This window comes from Glandiceps talaboti, chromosome 17 (assembly GCF_964340395.1).
Source record: "Glandiceps talaboti chromosome 17, keGlaTala1.1, whole genome shotgun sequence".
NCBI classification, from domain to species: Eukaryota; Metazoa; Hemichordata; class Enteropneusta; family Spengelidae; genus Glandiceps; species Glandiceps talaboti.
The window spans coordinates 14196407-14215203 of NC_135565.1; the positions used below are offsets into that span (position 1 = coordinate 14196407).

The 18797-nt window shown below is 35.4% G+C and overlaps 1 protein-coding gene across 1 annotated transcript; it reads left to right on the top strand.

Moving 5' to 3' along the window:
* Positions 1-1470: 1470 nt before the first annotated feature.
* Positions 1471-14719, top strand: LOC144448364 (nucleobindin-2-like). The gene is made up of 10 exons (XM_078138585.1): positions 1471-1595; positions 5049-5187; positions 5743-5850; positions 7492-7618; positions 8063-8169; positions 8715-8900; positions 10302-10451; positions 10962-11045; positions 11390-11479; positions 11862-14719. The coding sequence occupies exons 2-10, from the start codon at positions 5050-5052 to the stop codon at positions 12444-12446; spliced, it is 1575 nt and encodes a 524-aa protein (XP_077994711.1). The 5' UTR covers positions 1471-1595; position 5049; the 3' UTR covers positions 12447-14719.
* The last annotated feature ends 4078 nt before the right edge of the window (positions 14720-18797 follow it).

Sequence of the window (18797 nt, forward strand, 5' to 3'; positions counted from 1 at the left end):
TAACTACCTGAACTAGACACTCGCATATGAAAAAAAAATTACAACTAAAATAAAAAATCTACCTACCCCAACTATTTTAAAATTGAATGTAATTGGAACCACACAATTTTTTTACACTTGATTAGGCAAAATTAGCTATTCATATACCCCTGCCAGGTGACCTCCGAGCTCAGGCATACCCTTCTCTAAATATTGGGGTGGGGTTGGGAGCGGTGTGGAAAGATCACCTTCAAGGTGATAAACTCCCCTGATTCCTGAATATCATCACATAAAATTGTTTATGCATGTATAGTTGTCCTGTCATGTGTAAAACTAACACTGCAATGACAGAACTAGAAGGAAGTGATTTGAAATTTAATGGCACGCCTAAAGATGTAATACGTACAAGACAGCTATACGGCCGAGGATTCGATTACAAACACACCCCCTGACTGTTCTACAGGTGACCAGTATGGCAGTAAATATGTTTCGTTAGTGGCAGTCAATACTGATAACCGACCCTTTGAGTTTTCGTTATCAATTATATTTATAGATTGTTTTAGCTCAATATTTATTTTTAATGACAAAATTATTAAAACCTATGATGGGGATTAATGGTATTACAACGATAAACTGATCGGCAACTTAGAAACCCTCGACCGACCACCCCTAACTCCGACGACAGTAATCAAATACATGTCCCTATTCCCAAGTAGTTTACTGAAATCATGCGATTATGCTGATATTTCAAGTATTGCCAAGTTTAAATTATGGAGTGTGCCATCGAAACAAATTGGGCGGGTGTAATTTGTAAAAGAAAAAATAAAAGTGGAAGATAAGTCTCTTTATTTTGCTGTTCGAATATTAATAATAAAATTCCCTGTCTGCAACCTCGCTCTGTCCTCCGAATATTCTGCAGCGCTCATGTCGAAATTCCGAAGACACCCACCACCAGTGTACGAGAATGTCTTGCTACTGTATTTCCAATCACATATTGTCTATTTATATTTAAGAGAGATCACGTTTCGAAATTATTCAATATATAATATTTTAAACGATATTTTGGATTCTACCCACCTTGTAAAATTACACAAGCTGAAGTTTCTGTCCACAAGAGGCTCGACGACAATGTTAATCAACAAACTTCTCCGCCATGATGAAGATGGAGGACCTTGGATTCAGATATTTGTAAAATCGTACATAATTGGTTAACCAGTTATATTCAGCATTATTTTGACCAATCACAGTATAGGTTGCTGGTGTACGGCAAGGTAAAAGGCAACACAAGTAAGTGCAGATTTTTCAATATGGCTACTTAGTAGATGAAATATAAATTCATTCTTTTCTAAATATATAATAAATTAAAGGTAAAAGCTATTTTTGAATGCCTGAAAGTATATTTCCATAGCTTGAATATTATAAGTTATAAAATATACATAAAGTAGATGTTAAATACAAGCTGTTTATTTTACCTTCCTGAACGAGGTTGTAGTCTGCCTACGCCACGTCTTCTCCTTCCAAAGTACCTGTGTTAGGTACAGTACAGTAGACACTGTGTACGACGCTAAACTCCGGTAATATTCTGTGTCCAGTTTTAGGAAGGAGTACAGCATAAGGTATGTGTTGATTTTGTGTTTTTTTCAATGCTTTGCATGACGCCGCTCTGAATTTTTATTCGAACACACACAAGATAAACACAACAAGCAGAAAATGTGTTTTCGTTCAATCCTCAATGTTATTACGACTTCCGCGTTCACGTCTCTGTTGATTGACAATACACCGACTGATATTATTTGCCGTACATGATCTCATTTTCATATGTTTTATATCACTGATTGCCAAATCTGATTTTGGACAGCCGCATATGGTTGTTCACATCGCCATATCTCTACGGAATTTTGATAAGAGTTCATGGTCTCGAGTCGTCGTAGGGTCAACCAGGTCAGATCAGATACCATATCCATGATACATGTATACATTACAATTTACATATGGTTCTATTGTTTTCAAAGAAAATTAAGTGCGTGTTGGCCTGATTGACGCCCTAATGTGGGATATATGGTCTATTAGAATAAATACGTCATTCATTGACTCGCTGAGTTTTACATCTCTGTGCCAGACCTTTGTTTACTGTTTTTACATGTTTTATTTTTAACCCCCCCCCCCCCCAACACACATACACACACACTATGAGTTTAACAGTTAGGTAAAACAATGGCTGTATCTCCCCTAATACATCCATGGTAAAATGAAACCTGATCCTTCCAAGGAGCATGTCTTTCCATATCCATTTGAAAATTGTAGTCTAGTTTTCCATCATGATTAAATTTCAATTTCATTGCTTCAATACATTGTAATTGCCTTCATTATTGTTCTCCACATTAATACATATGTACAAATGATATATAGCCAAAGCAATTAATTTACATTTCCCTTCTGACTCTGTATTGCATTTCCGCATCATTGAACACCATCTATACAGTCTGTGTTCAAATGCATACAATTACACACTATATGAGTACTACATCATACATGTACACAAATTTAGATGTCCATTTGAAAAAAAAAATGGTGGAAAAATTAAATAGATGCCCAATGAGAAATGTACATGTTTGACATTTTTTTATTTTGATATATAAGTGCCATGTTTTACACAAAGGAAGCAAAGTGTTTTGAATCTAATGTACATTTAACATTGTCATAATGAAATATTTACCCCTGTGTATTAGAATCAGCATTTACAACATAACTACATGTACATGTACATTGGGGAAATCTGGTAGCAGAAAGGGGTCAAGTGTGCACTTAGTGGTATAGTTTCCCCACATAATCTACAAGTACATGTACCATAACTAAATGTTTGGGAACCATGGTAAAATTACTGAGGAACCCAGTTACCCTGGTAGATAATATTATACCCACTTTATACAGCCCTTTGGAAAATCATTGAGATAAATATCGAAGACTATAAAACAATTCATCCAGGCATCCTGATGTCACTCTGTATTTTGGTACTTTCTTTTGTATTGTCAGTGCATGGAGGTATAACTTTAAAAGGGGAGATGGTCAACGTAACAAAATCAGATCATAGATGTGAATACCAATGAGCATAAAATACATACATGTATATATACATGTATGTATATAGTTATTTGGGTATTTAAAATAAAAGGCTGTAAATCCGACGTAGCATCGTGTGTTGATCCTCATTGCTTTAGTAAGCTGATTCTTTAAGTTTGTAACCCATGGGAAGGGTCCCTCTGAAGTCACATTTGGATCCTTAGGTTGAAAGGCTCATACATTTGTAGGTTAATTTCACCATGAGTATGGCTTCTCACCTGCCATGAGGAGTAGAAATGTACAGACTAGGATGGCCCAAGGAATCTACCATTGACGAGTTAGCTCAGCTGGCTAGAGCACTTTGGCTGGTATTCGGGGGACATGGGTTTGAATCCTACATGTGTCACTTCTTTTCTCAATTTAATTTTATTTATTATTTGGGTTTTGGGTTGAGTTTTCATCTGTATATAGTTATTTGGTATATAATTTATATTATATATATAATATATAATATATACACGTGTTTATATATATATTATATATACATGTATATGCATACATACATATATATATATATAAAATATATAAAAATATTCTATCATGGTTTAATTTAGAATTTTTATGGGTAAAGAAAAAAGTGATGGTATTAAAAGTCACAATGAGACCACATTTCTTCATTTTAATTAAAAAATCAGAGACTCAGTGAGTTATTTCCTGGGTCTTTATAAAACTGCATATGAACAGCTTCACTCAGTAATTCAGTATTGTGTCCACATCATTATGGAACAAACAAAACAGATGGTGAGGAGCTGCCTCAGAAAAAAAAAACCATGCTAATGGAACACTGTACAGTTATATTGCCACGTTGCCAATCAGAATAATAGTTTGTTCACTTGCATGCAATTGAGAAAGACTGGTTTACATGTACATGTATGTATTCAAATCTGGATTTTGACTTGCATTAATAGATTTACTAGTCTAGTTTGAATGTTTATTCATTATTGTAAATTTTTCCATAACAGTAATTATTTATAAATGCATGTACATGTACATATACACAACAAACATGTTGTATCAAGTTTTAAGTACCGGTACTGAATATATTTGAATACACATGAAAATTTCTATGATGTACAAGCCTTGAGTAGTATACACATGTATGTACATGTTTACTAGTATAGCAATGACATTGAGTGTCATTACCACAAATCTGAACTTGCAAATATTTTGATAAACAGGGAGCAACTGAAGAGAAGTACATTTATACGTAACTCCATTTTTAATTTTACAGTATTAGTGATGAAACTTTTGTCTAATTTTTCCTCAGATTGGAAAGTTTCTTTATTACAGTTTGCCAGATTAATGATAAAAGTTATAAAACTATAAACATATTTGATGTTTTTTCCTCAGATTGGAAGTTCTCATTTTGCTTATACAGTTACAACAATGTTCAACCAACTGTATCTTTTAGTCTGTCTCACGCTGTGCTAAAACTACCTACTGGCAACAAGTTTCTCTATTGATCACAGTGTAATCTTTCACTCCCTGATGTTTAATTGTAAACAAATTGTTGATAAGACCAAGGCTAGATAGTCACTGCACATATAATATGACACACATACACTCACTCACTTCACTCGGATGGTAAACAAACAACTCCAACATTTGATGTTAAATTAGCAACTACAACACAATACAACACTGCAACTTTGTTTATTATACCAGATTAGATATCCCACAGTGTGATATCATGAAGACTCTACCTAAAACTCCACTGGTTAAATGTACACTAATTAACATCAGGGAGTGAAAGATTACACTATGATCAATATAGAAACTTGCTGCTAGTACATGTAGGTAGTTTTAGCACAGCTTGAGACAGGCTAAGAGATACAGTTGGTGGAACATTGTTGTATACAATGTACATTGTAGCTGTTATACCATCACAGTTTGCAGAAATTGATGATAAAGCTTATAAAGTATAAACATATTTGACATTTTTTCCTCAGAATGGCTGATTGGAAAGTCTTACTACTACTTCTAGCTGTTATACCACTAGCATTTCCAGCTCCTCTAGACCCAAACAAAGGTCAAGAAGAAACTAATGAAGTTGAAGATGATGAGGAAGAGAAAGATGAAGAAGATGAGGTAGGCTATGATTACATCAATATTCAAATTGTATGTTCACCAGGGTTTGAAGTTACTCTAAACATGTTTATTTTGACGCATGAACATTTGGTTGGATTGCAATTTAGGACATGTCAAGTGCACCACAGGGTGCAGCGAGTATGTAATTGATTGATTGATTGATTGATTATTTGAGTGAATGATTGATCAATTGAATAACTAATTTTTTTGTTGAACTAAACTTATTTTTTGTGTGATATTGATCAATTGACTGATTGATTTTTGTGGTGATATAAAACTTTTTTTTTCTTCTTTCCCTGGCTAGTTTTCTCTCATTCAGCTGTACATGCCACTCTTTATTGACTAAAATAAAGAAATTAAAACACCCCTAATCTTATAATTACTGAGGCATCAGTTACAGGAACAATTTACTTTGTCTCTTATCTTCTGGGAGATTATCACACCAACTAAACACTCAGCCCTGCACTGATAAGTCTTCTGTACTTATTAGCAATTACCAAGACTCCAAGACTCGTAATAATATTCCTATTTCTGTTCGCTCTTCTTCTATTCCAGGATACTGGGCTTGAATACGATAGGTACTTAAAAGAAGTCATCAATGTTTTAGAAAAAGACTCAGAATTTAAGAAGAAATTAGAAGCAGCTGATATTAACGATATCAAGGTATAGTTGAGAAGGAAGTCTCTTTACAGCCCATTACATGATAGTGTTCACTGGCTCTGTTACAGCCCATTTCATGTTAGTGTTCACTGGCTCTGTTTCATACAATCATGCAGAAATCAATAGCACATGCTACACTTTAAGATAGCAAGAGAGCAGTTTCTTGCAACATTTAGTTTTAATGAAATAAACAAATTAATACAACTTGATAGTAGATGCAGACATGCAGGCACCATGTTTTGAATTATGTATTTCATCGCGTCAGTAATAACAATTTGAACGTTTTGACTCATAACTCGCACACAACAGAACCAATGACGTAGACATGTATTGTCATGACATAGAATGACCAGAGTACATATTCCATATTTTTTTGTTCAACTTGGCTCATGCACAGTATAATACATGTAGTCTTGGTATTTCTGAAATTGGAGAATGTATCAATAGAAAGTATTTATTGAGTACATACTTTACATGTATAATATTTCAATGTGTGGTTTGCGCCATGTGTTGTATACAGTTGCTTTATGATATGTATTATTTGAAACACATATGGTACATGTATAGAGATTATGGACAAATCAAAATAATATTTGAGTGTATTATCATAGCGGCATACATCTCCTGAAAACATTTCTGTTTATAAAAAATTATGCAGTTTTCAAACATGTACATGCATATCCTTGTCATTGAAGCAGATAGTCAATGGATTACATACAGAAAAATAGAATGAAAGATTGTAAGTTTTAGAAAAAAATATTGACATGAACCCTGTTTTTAATACAACCTAACAAACCCATATTGATTTATTTTTGCTTATTTCACCAAAAAAAAAAACTGCAAAAATAAGTAGTGAGTAAAATGCATTCTTGTTTAATAAAGACGATGTACCAGTATGTTAATTATTAAAAATAAGTCTGAGAACTAGCTGAAGAGTATAAAATCGCTAAATTATTAGTATGAAAATATGTAGGTTTACATTATTATTGGTTAGATATGCATTATTCAATACACCATATCCTACTAGGCTCTAGGCTAATTTATCGTTTCATTGACACTCGTCTGTTTTTTGTAACCATCAAATTTGGTCTTCACCTATGTCCTAGCATGTGATGACCCACAGCAAAAACCTACATTTTATCAGTACTACATTTTGTGCAGAATTTATTTTCAGCATGGTCACTGTTTTTTTAATAAAATTTCAATAAACTAACAAATTTATTTTTAATTCATTGTTACCATCATGTACTGTATGAAATCAGCATAATAAGCAATGTGTGTGGAATAAATGTCTGGTAACACTACCACTTTGTGTTGTTATTCTCGGTACCTGCAAGTCTGCGATAGAATTCTACCACCTAGGTTTGTTATAATGACTATTTGATCTTATTGTTGACACACACATTTCCGAGCCAGTGCTACACATGCAATACTATAGGTGCATGTGAGAATAAGTCAACCGTCTTGTTCTACTTTGATCCTCTAGCATGAGGTAAAATGGTATTGCAGGTACCAAAATTTTCCAGAATCAGACTAAATTGTCATGTAAATGAAAACCTGTGTGACATGATGAATTGGCCCTCAGTATTGTTTGCTAAAAAGCTATCATAATAAATGCAATACTGTTTGAATTTCTCTCATCAGAGTGGAAGAATTGCAGAAGAGTTAGATTTAGTGGACCACAAAGTACGTTCTAAATTAGATGAATTGAAAAGACAGGAAGTAAATCGACTAAGGCTTGTTGCCAGGGAGCAAATGGAAAGACAAAATGGTGAGTCAGACTCTGAAATTATTACTTTAGAAATCAAGCTTAAGGCAGACTACATGTAAGTTAGAGTCGCAATGAAAATACTGCACTATGTGGTAGATTAGACAAGTGGGTGATAGCAGTGCCACAGTTATGTTGATAGAGTCCCTCCGTAATCAAGATACATGTAGTGTTAGTACTGTAAATATTTTAGCAAAATTACATGGCCTTCATCAGGTGTTATTGTACAAGGTTTGATAGCACAAAATTAGAAGTGATTGAGGCAGTGTATACATTACATGTACAGTTTCATTGAAACTTTGTATAGTCAGTCACTTGTTTAGTTTCATCTCAATGTTACCACAGAGGGCAGTATATACACTGCATATACGTGCACACTTTTAACGTCATAATCCATAGATGGTGCAATTTATTAACATGAACAATTTTTTTCCAATGACATGCTAGGTGTTAAAAGAATGGATAAAAGTTCCATAGATGATTTACTTGGACATGTTGATGTTAAAAATCCAAGAACCTTTGAAGAAGATGATCTGGCAAAACTGATACAGAAGGTATGATACAACTGCTAAGGATTGTCTTATTGTCATTGTGTGTCTTTATGGGTTTGTGCTAGGGATACTTGTACAGCACTTTGACAACAATACATGTATATATAAAAAGTACATTATCACTCAGAACTTTGATAACAATGTATACAAAAGTCGATAATTGTTCAGCTATTTGGCATCACGGTATATAAAAAATATTCACCACTTTGACAACAATGTATGCAAAAAGTACATTATTCAGCACTTTGGCAGCAGTATTCAATAATTTGGCAACCATGTATATAAAAGTGCATTATTGTTCTTGAATTTGGCAACAATGTATATAAAATTACATCATTCAACAATTTGGCAACAATATATAAAAGTCCATTGTTATTCAACAATTTGGCAACCATGTATATAAAAGTACATCATTATTCATCAGTTTGGCAACAATATATTTTTTATAAAAGTCCATCACACTTTGGCAACAATGTATATAAATCTATGTTATTATTATACATCAGTATGGCAACAGTGTATACAAAGCCTTATTATTCATTGTGTAGGCCACCAAGGATCTGGATGCAATGGACAAACAAAGACGACAGGATTTCAAAAAATATGAAATGGAAAAGGAAGTCAAAAGAAGAGAAAAACTGAAACAGATGTCAGATGCAAAGAGAGAAGCAGCCAAGCTAGAATGGGAAGAAAATAATAAAAAGAGGAAAGAACATCCTAAAGTTAATCATCCTGTGAGTACTTGTACATCAAACTAACTTCTGGGACTCTCCCCTCATTCGCCAAATCTTTATTGCGTGAATTAGTAACATTGTACAAATGAATGTCTTCAGTGGGTGGGTCCTTTCTCATGTCATATGCCATATATATGAATTATTCATGGTATGGCAAAAACCTATTTCTTGTATAATACCGTCATAAAAAATCGGTGTGTTTTGAATGATTAGCATGGTCGGCATGGAATCTGCAGGTTGCAGTGTCGAGCCCTGTCACTGCTGTTTGTTTCTGAATGGCTCTAGTCCTTGGGCAAGATTTGAACCACGATATGTCCTTCAGTCAACCCAGCTGTATAATTGGGGACATGGTAGGATAGAGATTGCTATGTGAATGCTTTAATCCTATGTGCTTATACAAGAGGCAGCAATGGATTATATGGTCCTCAGAGAGTTCAGGAAGTGTAAAGGGCCGTAGTACTGCTATTGATCCATGCCAGGGGTAATAAATGTGAGCCACTTGAGCTCTCAGGAAGAAAGGCACATTATAAATTCACATTATTATCATTTTCTCAAGAGCCTTCTAACTATTATATAGTGCCTCTGAATTTTATGTCATTATTTAATTAACGCTCCGTGGATTAATTAATTGATTTGTTTATTGACTGAGATACAGTACATTGTATTGAAAATAATGAAATGAGAAAAGAGCATTATGTTAACATCATTTACATATACATCTATGGGTGTGATATTTCACAGGCTATAATGAAAATAATTTATGTCAAAGCTGCTTACATATATTTGCTTATTTTCAAAATTTGAACATGTTATGTTCAACATAATCTATCCGGTATGTTATGCAGTTTATTTAGATGATAAACCTTGTATTGTTAATTCAAACAATTGTGATCACTTAAAGACATATCTACTGTCCAGAGCATTCTAACTGTGCAGTTCCTCTGAACTCTACATGTAGTGGAAACAGGTGCTTTATAAATTCACTGATTGATTGATTGATTGATTGATTGCAGTGGGTTTTTTTGTTCCCCAGTCATTTAACCGGGGTTCCCCTTCAAAATTATATTACAATGTATGAGAACTATGACAGTGTTACCAAATTTACTCCTGTTTGTTACTGAAGTTCCCACAACTTGATAAAAACACTGGATTGGTTGATTGATTGACAGTTGATTCTCTTCACATGGAGTGAGGCTAGCAGTGGAATACATGCTATTCACTTGGAGTGAGGCTTGCAGTGGAATACATGTACATGCTGTTCACTTGGGGTGAGGCTAGCAGTGGAATACATGCTAAATATACAAAATTCATTTCATCTTGATTGAGCAGATTTTACTTCACAGAAAAATATTCTATGAGGCAGCTACAGTTCTTGACTTTCCATGTGTTTCTGTACTATAGGGAAGCAAAAAACAGTTGGAGGAAGTATGGGAGGAGACAGACCATTTAGACAAAGATGACTTTAATCCTAAGACATTCTTTGCTCTACATGATAAAAATGGTGATGGCAAACTTGATCCTTTAGAACTTGAAGCGTTATTTGTCACAGAGGTAAGTATGTGGTGCTAGACCCACATTTAGAATGAATTCCTCCGTTTTATTTATCATCACTTTTATATTATTTTGTATCAGGTATATTTGTGGTATGTGATTCATGCTTATCAATGCTTTTCACAAATATATGTGTTATTATCATGTATAACTTTGGTAGTCACAATTCAGTAAGCTCAAAGCATTTTAGAGTGTTTTTGTGATATATGCATGCATACATACATACATACATACATACATACATACATACATACATACATACATACATACATACATACATACACACACATACATACATACATACATACATACATACATGTACATACATGCATACATACATACATACATACATACACACATACATACATACATACATACATACATACATACATACATACACACATGTACATACATACATACATACATACATACATACATACATACATACATACATACATACATACATACATACATACATTCCAAATTTCACATTTGTCATTGGTTTTACAGATGGACAAGATTTATGGTAAGGATGCTGATCCAAGAGAGAAAATGGAAGAGATGGCAAGAATGAGAGAGCATGTTTTAACGGAAGTAAGTTAAGGCTAAACGAAAACATTTTATGAGCAACCAGTCACAATCTGGATTAATTAACAATGTTCAGTTTAGAGCATGGAATTGTGACTTTAGTGCGTATATTCTTGTTCATATATAGCTGACAGGCCCCTGAAAATCTATCAAAAAAGATGAAAAATATGTTGCAGTATAAATTTGCCCGAGACTAGTAACCCAAATTTTAGAAAGTTATTTCACATTACAAAATGTGGGCTATGAATTGTTCAACATTTTCAGCCAATCATCTCTTAGAGAAAACAACACAGGTCATGCACCTTAACCAATAGAGAGAACTGATGTAAATGAAATTATGTCTCCTATAGGTTGACAAAGATGGTGATTTCTTGATTGATCTCAAGGAGTTTTTATCAGCTACTAATAGTAATGATTTTGAGACAGATGAAAGCTGGGAGGTAAGTATGCACATTTTGATTTCCAACGAAGCATGAACTTTGAAATAAACACTTTTGGAGTGTTTTATATAATGTAGATTGGTGAAGCCTGGTACAGGGGTGCTTCTGATTTTAAAAATGATGATTTTAGTCAAGGTCACAATACAAATGCTTTAAATAGAAGTCAAAATGATATCAAAATGAGGTCATTTTAATATGGCTGACAATTACTATAATAACTATTTGAAATATAAGGTCGATTTTCTTACGAGATGTACCCCATTATTATTTCAGTAGGACAAGAAATAAGCTTCCATATGGCTGTTTCAAGATATTTTTAAGAACTTTCATTTTCAGTGAAATTAGGCACATTCTACCTTATCGCATAATAATCTGTCTACAGGATCTTGCTGATCAGGAACTGTACACAGAGGAGGATTTAGCTGAATACGAAAGAGAGTTACAAGAAATGGAAGCAAAAAGAGCCCGTAAATTAGCAAAGAAGCAAATGGTAGCACAGCAAAGAGAGCAAGATAGACTTAAAAAACAACAATTGAAAGAGCAGCAAGAAGGAATACCACCTGAAAAATTACAGCAATTTCAACAGCAACAGGCAGAAGCAAATGCACAAGCCAAACAACAGCAACAGCTGCAGTTCCAGGCACAGCAGGAAGCAGAAAAACAACAAGCTGCACAACAGGCAGCAGCACAGCAAGCTGCATCACAACAGGCAGCAGCACAGCAAGCTGCAGCACAACAGGCAGCAGCACAACAAGCTGCTGCACAAGCAGCAGCACAACAAGCTCAGCGTGAGCAGATGAAACAACAATTTAATGATGCACACCAAGCAATACAAGATAAACAGCAACAACAACAACAACAACAACAACCTGAACAAGCAAACATAGTTCAAATGGACCAAGGACAACAAGTACAGGCCCAAGCAGCGCAAGATGGACAGGGTCAACCAGCTGCACCACCACAATAGAATATCATAAATACAAATCTATATGGTACGTGGACTGATAGTGATAAACATACTCGTCATCATCATGTCTTCGTACAATTACTGCATATCATTACCAAATACTGAACAATTTGCATCAAACTATGTCTAGCAGACATTTTGAAATACACACAAATTATGTACGGATACGATATCTACTATCTTAAGGGGGACAAATTTCTTTCCATAATGAAACTCTCCCTAAGAGTTTCCAAGACAAAAATAAATCTTTAATAATTCAACTGTTACAGCTGTTAAATTTTTTAAGAAAGTTTCCATCTAACTCGGCAATGAATTACATCTTGGTGCAACATTTTTTGCTTGCAATTTGTTAATGATGATAACGATGAAAACTTGATGGCCTCAACACAATTAATTCTAATGGTTTGAAAAACCATGCGTAGTCACCCCAGGAACAGAACATTGACAAATTTCTTGAGATAAACTGTACTCAGCCCAGTAAAGTGATAGATAGCGGACATTTCAGAATTATCCTTTCTATGAGCTAAAACCTTACCCTACTGAAAGTGGGGTAAATCTATTAAGTTGTCAACAGAACCCTGGATTGCCAATATCAAAGAGGAAGGTTATCCAATCCTATGAACTAGAATGTTGTAGCTTTTACGCATCGTCATAAACCACAGCCTCTTTTATGGCACCATTTAAGACGCATTTTGCAGTGTCTTAGAAGCAATAACAGCTCTGGTTTATGACAACGCTTTTACAGCACCCCACATATGTAAGGGATGTTTGTTGACATGGTGTTTTCCATAATCATGGCTGTTCAACCTCTTGTCAGTGCATCTTATTGATGCAAGGGTACACAATAATAAGTCGTGCTTATAATCTTTAATCTACAAAGTAAGTTATTTTTGTCTCAGTTCTCAGTACATGTACCTGCAATAACATTTTACCTCAAGCTAGATGGTCAAAATAGAACAAGAAGGTCGACTTAATCTCAGTACGTGCAATAGCATTTTACCTCAAGCTAGATGGTCAAAATAGAACAAAAATGTTGACTTATTCTCAGTACCTGCAATAGCATTTTACCTCAAGCTAGATGGTCAAAATAGAGCAAGAAGGTCAACTTAATCTCAGTACCTGCAATAGCATTTTACATCATGCTTAGGTGGTCAAAATAGAACAAGAAAGTCGACTTATTCTCACATGTGCCTATAGTATGTAGTAGTGCATGTGAAACGTGTGGAGTGGAAGTGTCGACCAAGAAATCGAATGTCAGTTATTGTTGTGATGCACCTGGGTAGTCATACTCTCTTTCAGGTACCGAGAATACCTTTGATTTATACAGGGTAGGGTGTTCGGGAATACTGTAAACCTGGAAATTTCCTTCCACTTATTTCACTGGAAAACAAAAACACAAAAATGAGTGACTAAAATGCCTTCTTGTACATGAACACAATGTACCAGATTAATAATTTGTAAAGCTTAAGCTTCGAGAACTAGTTCAAGACTGTAAAATCATAACATTTTCTCAGGCAGTAATGTATAGGTGTACAGTATATTAGTAATATGTTGGTTAACAATTCTTAAGTAGGGCTAATGCTATCTAGGATTATGAAGTGTCTTTCTTCCCTTACAACTTGTATGATTTGATCATAGACTCCATGACCTGTGATGTGATTCGTAGCACATCAAATCAAACACCTGTAATTAACAAAAGAGTATGAGTTGTTTTGAGTAACTGTACTCTATAATTCTAATTTTGCCCTCTCTCAACTCCTACAATCCATGACAAACATCCAAACAAATGGTAAATATTGGATCTGTAAATTGTGTTATAATATTCTATTTTAAAGACTTTCTAATGTCATTATGAGACGGATGTTGTTTCTAATTTCCATTCTTTTTCAACAAAAGCATAATTTTCTCATCTTTATCAAACAGTCTGTAAGATACATACATGTACATGCCCTCGCCAATCTGCCTACCCTCTTGCAGAGATGGCCGATGAGGGCAGCACAACATAGTGTCTCTTACAGGCTATATTAAATCTCAGACATCCAATACAATACAAATGTGTTGGTTGTCTGAGATTAATTACTGTATTACTTGTAATCAGATGTATCAAGACAGTTTTTATGTGGCTTATAAATTTGACAAATGTTTTCAAAAATGAGGTTGTCTATTTTCGTAAGGTTTTGTAACATTTACAGTGAGCTTAAGTTTGTGAATTTTAATTTTGCTTTTGTACACATCTTGAAATGTTTTTTATTTGTGATCCAGTAAAATACTTGTTCTTCCTCAAATTCAGTAATTCAGACTCGTTCTTGACCTACATTTACCTACATTTGGGCTATTTCTGAGTGATTCTTTGACCCCCCCCCCCCCCCACATCTCATTTACTAGTATGAGTGATTCCTTGATCCCACCTGTCTCAATCCATCAATTAATGAGTGATTCCTTGACCCTACCTGTCTCAATCCGGCCATGTATGAGGGATTCCTTGACCCTGCCTGTCTCATTGGGCCATGTACAAGTCATTTCTTGACCCCGCCCGTCACAACTCGACAATTTATGAGTGATTCTTTACTTCCACCAGTCCTAATTCGGCCATTCATTAACGATTTTTTTGGCCCCCACCAGTATCTATCTATTTAGGAGTCATTATTGATCTTTCCTGCCACAATTCGGCTATTCAAGAACAGTTTCATGACCTTTCCTTTCTCTATCCCTTCATTCATGATTTACTTGAATTGTAGAATAGATAGAAAATAATTTTGAAACCGATTTGTCCTTGACCTTGACCTCAAATGCAGAAATTTAATATCTCTACAAAGATATGTGTCGAATCAAAATCTTTCCCAGATTGAACAATGTATTTCCTAAGAAATGTTAAAAGGACCAGTACATCTCTAGCCAGACTTAGCTTCTTGGTTCTGAGATCTTTTCGGCCAGTGAGTGTTGAGACAATATAGCCGAAATTAACCAAGGAAGATACATGCACACACACACACACACACACACACACACACACACACACACGCACGCACGCACGCACGCACGCACGCACACAAACTAACAAACACACTATTAGTTGTATCATGTCCAGTACATTTATTGACTTAACTATTTACTGAAGACATAAGGAGTCAATTGGTATATTTCCTTATTCTGAAAACCAACCAGACATCGTGTATATGATAGTTACCTCTACTGAAGCAATGACATTAAAACTATCGACAAACTACACATAGTGAAAACCAAACTGAAGCTTTCGTCCATATAATCTGTATGTGGACTTGTTCACTCTAATAATCTGGGTTGGTCACATGACTCAGCACGGGAATCATGTGACAGCAGAATGCATGAAATCCCAGAGGAGTGAAAGTTGAAGAGTAATTTACACAGAAAAGTTTGCACTATGAACTACTAATTGTACCGTCAGTTTGTATCATAAAAATATCACTCCTACAAATGTACAAACGATGTAGAGGTCATTGAATTATCTGAATGTCAAACTAGAGATCGTTATTATTTCCACGAAGTAGATACATCCACTTCAATAAATTGTGTGTCACATTTGTTTGAATAACACACAACAATATACGATGTAGTAGTAAATGGCCTTTCATGACTCCATAAAAAATTATTACAGGTAATGAAAATCAAATGTTTCCATACTTTTAAGATAAATTCGTCCTTTTCAAAATCTGTGTACAAAGTTCATGTAATGCGTACATATAGAAGCAATAGTATGATAAATATGTTACCATCTACTGAATAGTATAATATAAGAGAAATGTTTATGACTGAAAAGAATTTATATGAATAAAGCTATATCTTGAATTCATAGGTAAACTTATATCATTTATACAATAATTATGTTTTTATGCATATTTAATACGCATGTTCTCGTCATTATGTTTCCATAGCAACTAGTACTGTTGGCCGCGAAGAAGAAAGTTGCATCATTAACGATTAACGTTCATTTGTTGTAAAACCATTAGCTTTTGGAAAGCGTCCTGAAGTACACAAGTGTCTGAATTCTACACATAAAAATATCACCTTAGAAAACTGAATGCTATAACGTAAAAATACAAAAGTGGGTTCCACGTCCACTTTCATTTTGCCAGTCTGAGAATCAGTCCACCATGATTTGATGAACCGTATTCATGCTACAACTACAGCTCTCAACAGGTTCCACATCAGACGGAACTTGCTGAAGTCTGTGGGCTTTTTTCACTCTGTATTTGAATATAAAATGGTATAGCACAAATGTGTTCTCTTGAGGAACCGGTGCCAGTCTAGTTCCGCATACATAAACCATTGTATATTATAGTGGTGTGTTGGCCTGGTAAACTCTAGTCTGAGAGATCAGGTTAAGTACTGTACAACCCATAACACCAAAGTAAAGCATTTTCTGCATGTACTACAATCGTTCTCGCATCCATATATCAAGTGTAAAAGTACAATGTATACTGTTTCATTTGCTAATACAACCCATAACATCAAATTAAGCATTTTCTGTATGTACTACAATCGTTTATAGCATCCATATATCAAGTGTAAAAGTATACTGTTTCATTTGCTAATACAACCCATAACATCAAAGTAAACATTTTCTGTATGTACTACAATCATTTATAATATCCATATCAAGTGTAAAAGTATGCTGTTTCATTTGCTAATTGACCACATTAGAAAGGCCACCTGCTAGGCTTGTAAATAAAGCAATTGAAACAGTATACTTGATATGAATGCTATAAACGAGTGTACCACATAGAGAAAAAATACTTTACTTCAGTTTTACTTGTAGTACATCCTATCTACAATAGCTGTGTGGAAACATAGAGATGGGTGATATCCGAGTCAAGCCCATGATTCAGACACTGACAATTAGTCAGATAGTGTGAGTAAATATCGGTAAATGTTGGTTAATAAGACATGTGCACTGTAGTTCTTGTTTACTGATGTCTATTACAACCACCAGCAATGTATTTTTTCACAACGCTATTGAGTTTTAGTCACCTGTTGACTATGCTCGTCATAGCCTTAGTGCTAACGAGTACTCCTTATGACGTCACAAAATCCCGTGGCCTAGGTGGGACCGGAAATACCCGAAAACTCTCGAAGTAAATCACTTTTAAGCATCTTCACTTTGTTGATCTTGTTCATCCTCGTCATCATTCTCTACCCATCGCACAAGTCTGCAATTGTAGAAAACCGATATGTGTCGACATTTGAGTTTTCCCACAGCAACAATTGGAATCAATGCTACTGTAAGGGCAAACTTGTCTGGATTGGGCAGTGTCTGTGAGTTCAATAGGGCGAAACTAAGGATAGAACCGATGCAATTAGCCAAGCAGAAAAACTCTAAGCACATGATCGATCGGTAAGGAAGACACGCTATTAGGGGTTCCAATGGAAGGCGAATTTTCTTCAGTGACAGTGTTGTCACGGGTCCATATCTTGAAGGAGTGTCATTGTCGTTATTATTACTGCTGTTGGTATTGGTAGAACTGGTTAACGTTGTTGCTTGTTTGGGGGTGGCAGATATGTTTGTTGATGTTTTAACAATGCCTGTGTTATCATGGTCATTGGTTATCCCGTCTCTACCGTTGTTTGCATCAGTTGCCATGTCAACCTCCTTGTTTGACCCTGAACTCGAACTTGGTGCATCTATTCCAACAGTTGCAGTATCCCGCCTCAAAGACAAGTAAGATGCTCTTTTCGTTTTTCCACCCAATAGGGCCTGTTTTTCCCCATCCATAATATTTTCGTCTTCGTCGTCGTCGTCATCATCACCATTGCTACCACCATAAACCACCACTACAACATCAGCGTTACCACAAGAACCGACATCGTTATCGCCTGTACCACCACCACCACCACCACCACTACCACCACCAGCAACAACAACAGTAGTAGTAGTAGTAGTAATATCACCACCACCACCACCACCACCACCACCATGAACACTACTGCAACCACTACTACCATCCCCAACACCACCACTAATCATAACATCAAAACCACCACCACCACCACCATCACCACCACCACCACCATCACCACCACCACCACCACCACCACTGCCACCACCACCACCATCACTGCCACCATCCACTGGTACTACGCATTGGTTACGGTCAGGATGAACAGACATCTCGACCGCTTCAAGAATGCTCTTTTTCATTTTTTCATACTCCATCCTTTCCGTGAGGCTTTCATTAAATGACAGCACACAAAATGCTTCTACAGCGTAGTATGCCATCATCAGAACGGCGATTGCAATACACGTCGCGTGAACGAACGCACTTGATTGGATAAGACTTGTCGATGAGAGCATCGAAACATTGTGTGTACTAACTG

Coding starts and splice junctions, on each gene's coding strand:
- LOC144448364 (XM_078138585.1), top strand. CDS start 5,050: ATGGCTGATTGGAAAGTCTTACTACTACTTCTAGCTGTTATACCACTA. Junction 5,188..5,742: donor AGAAAGATGAAGAAGATGAG/GTAGGCTATGAT, acceptor CTTCTATTCCAG/GATACTGGGCTTGAATACGA. Junction 5,851..7,491: donor CTGATATTAACGATATCAAG/GTATAGTTGAGA, acceptor TTCTCTCATCAG/AGTGGAAGAATTGCAGAAGA.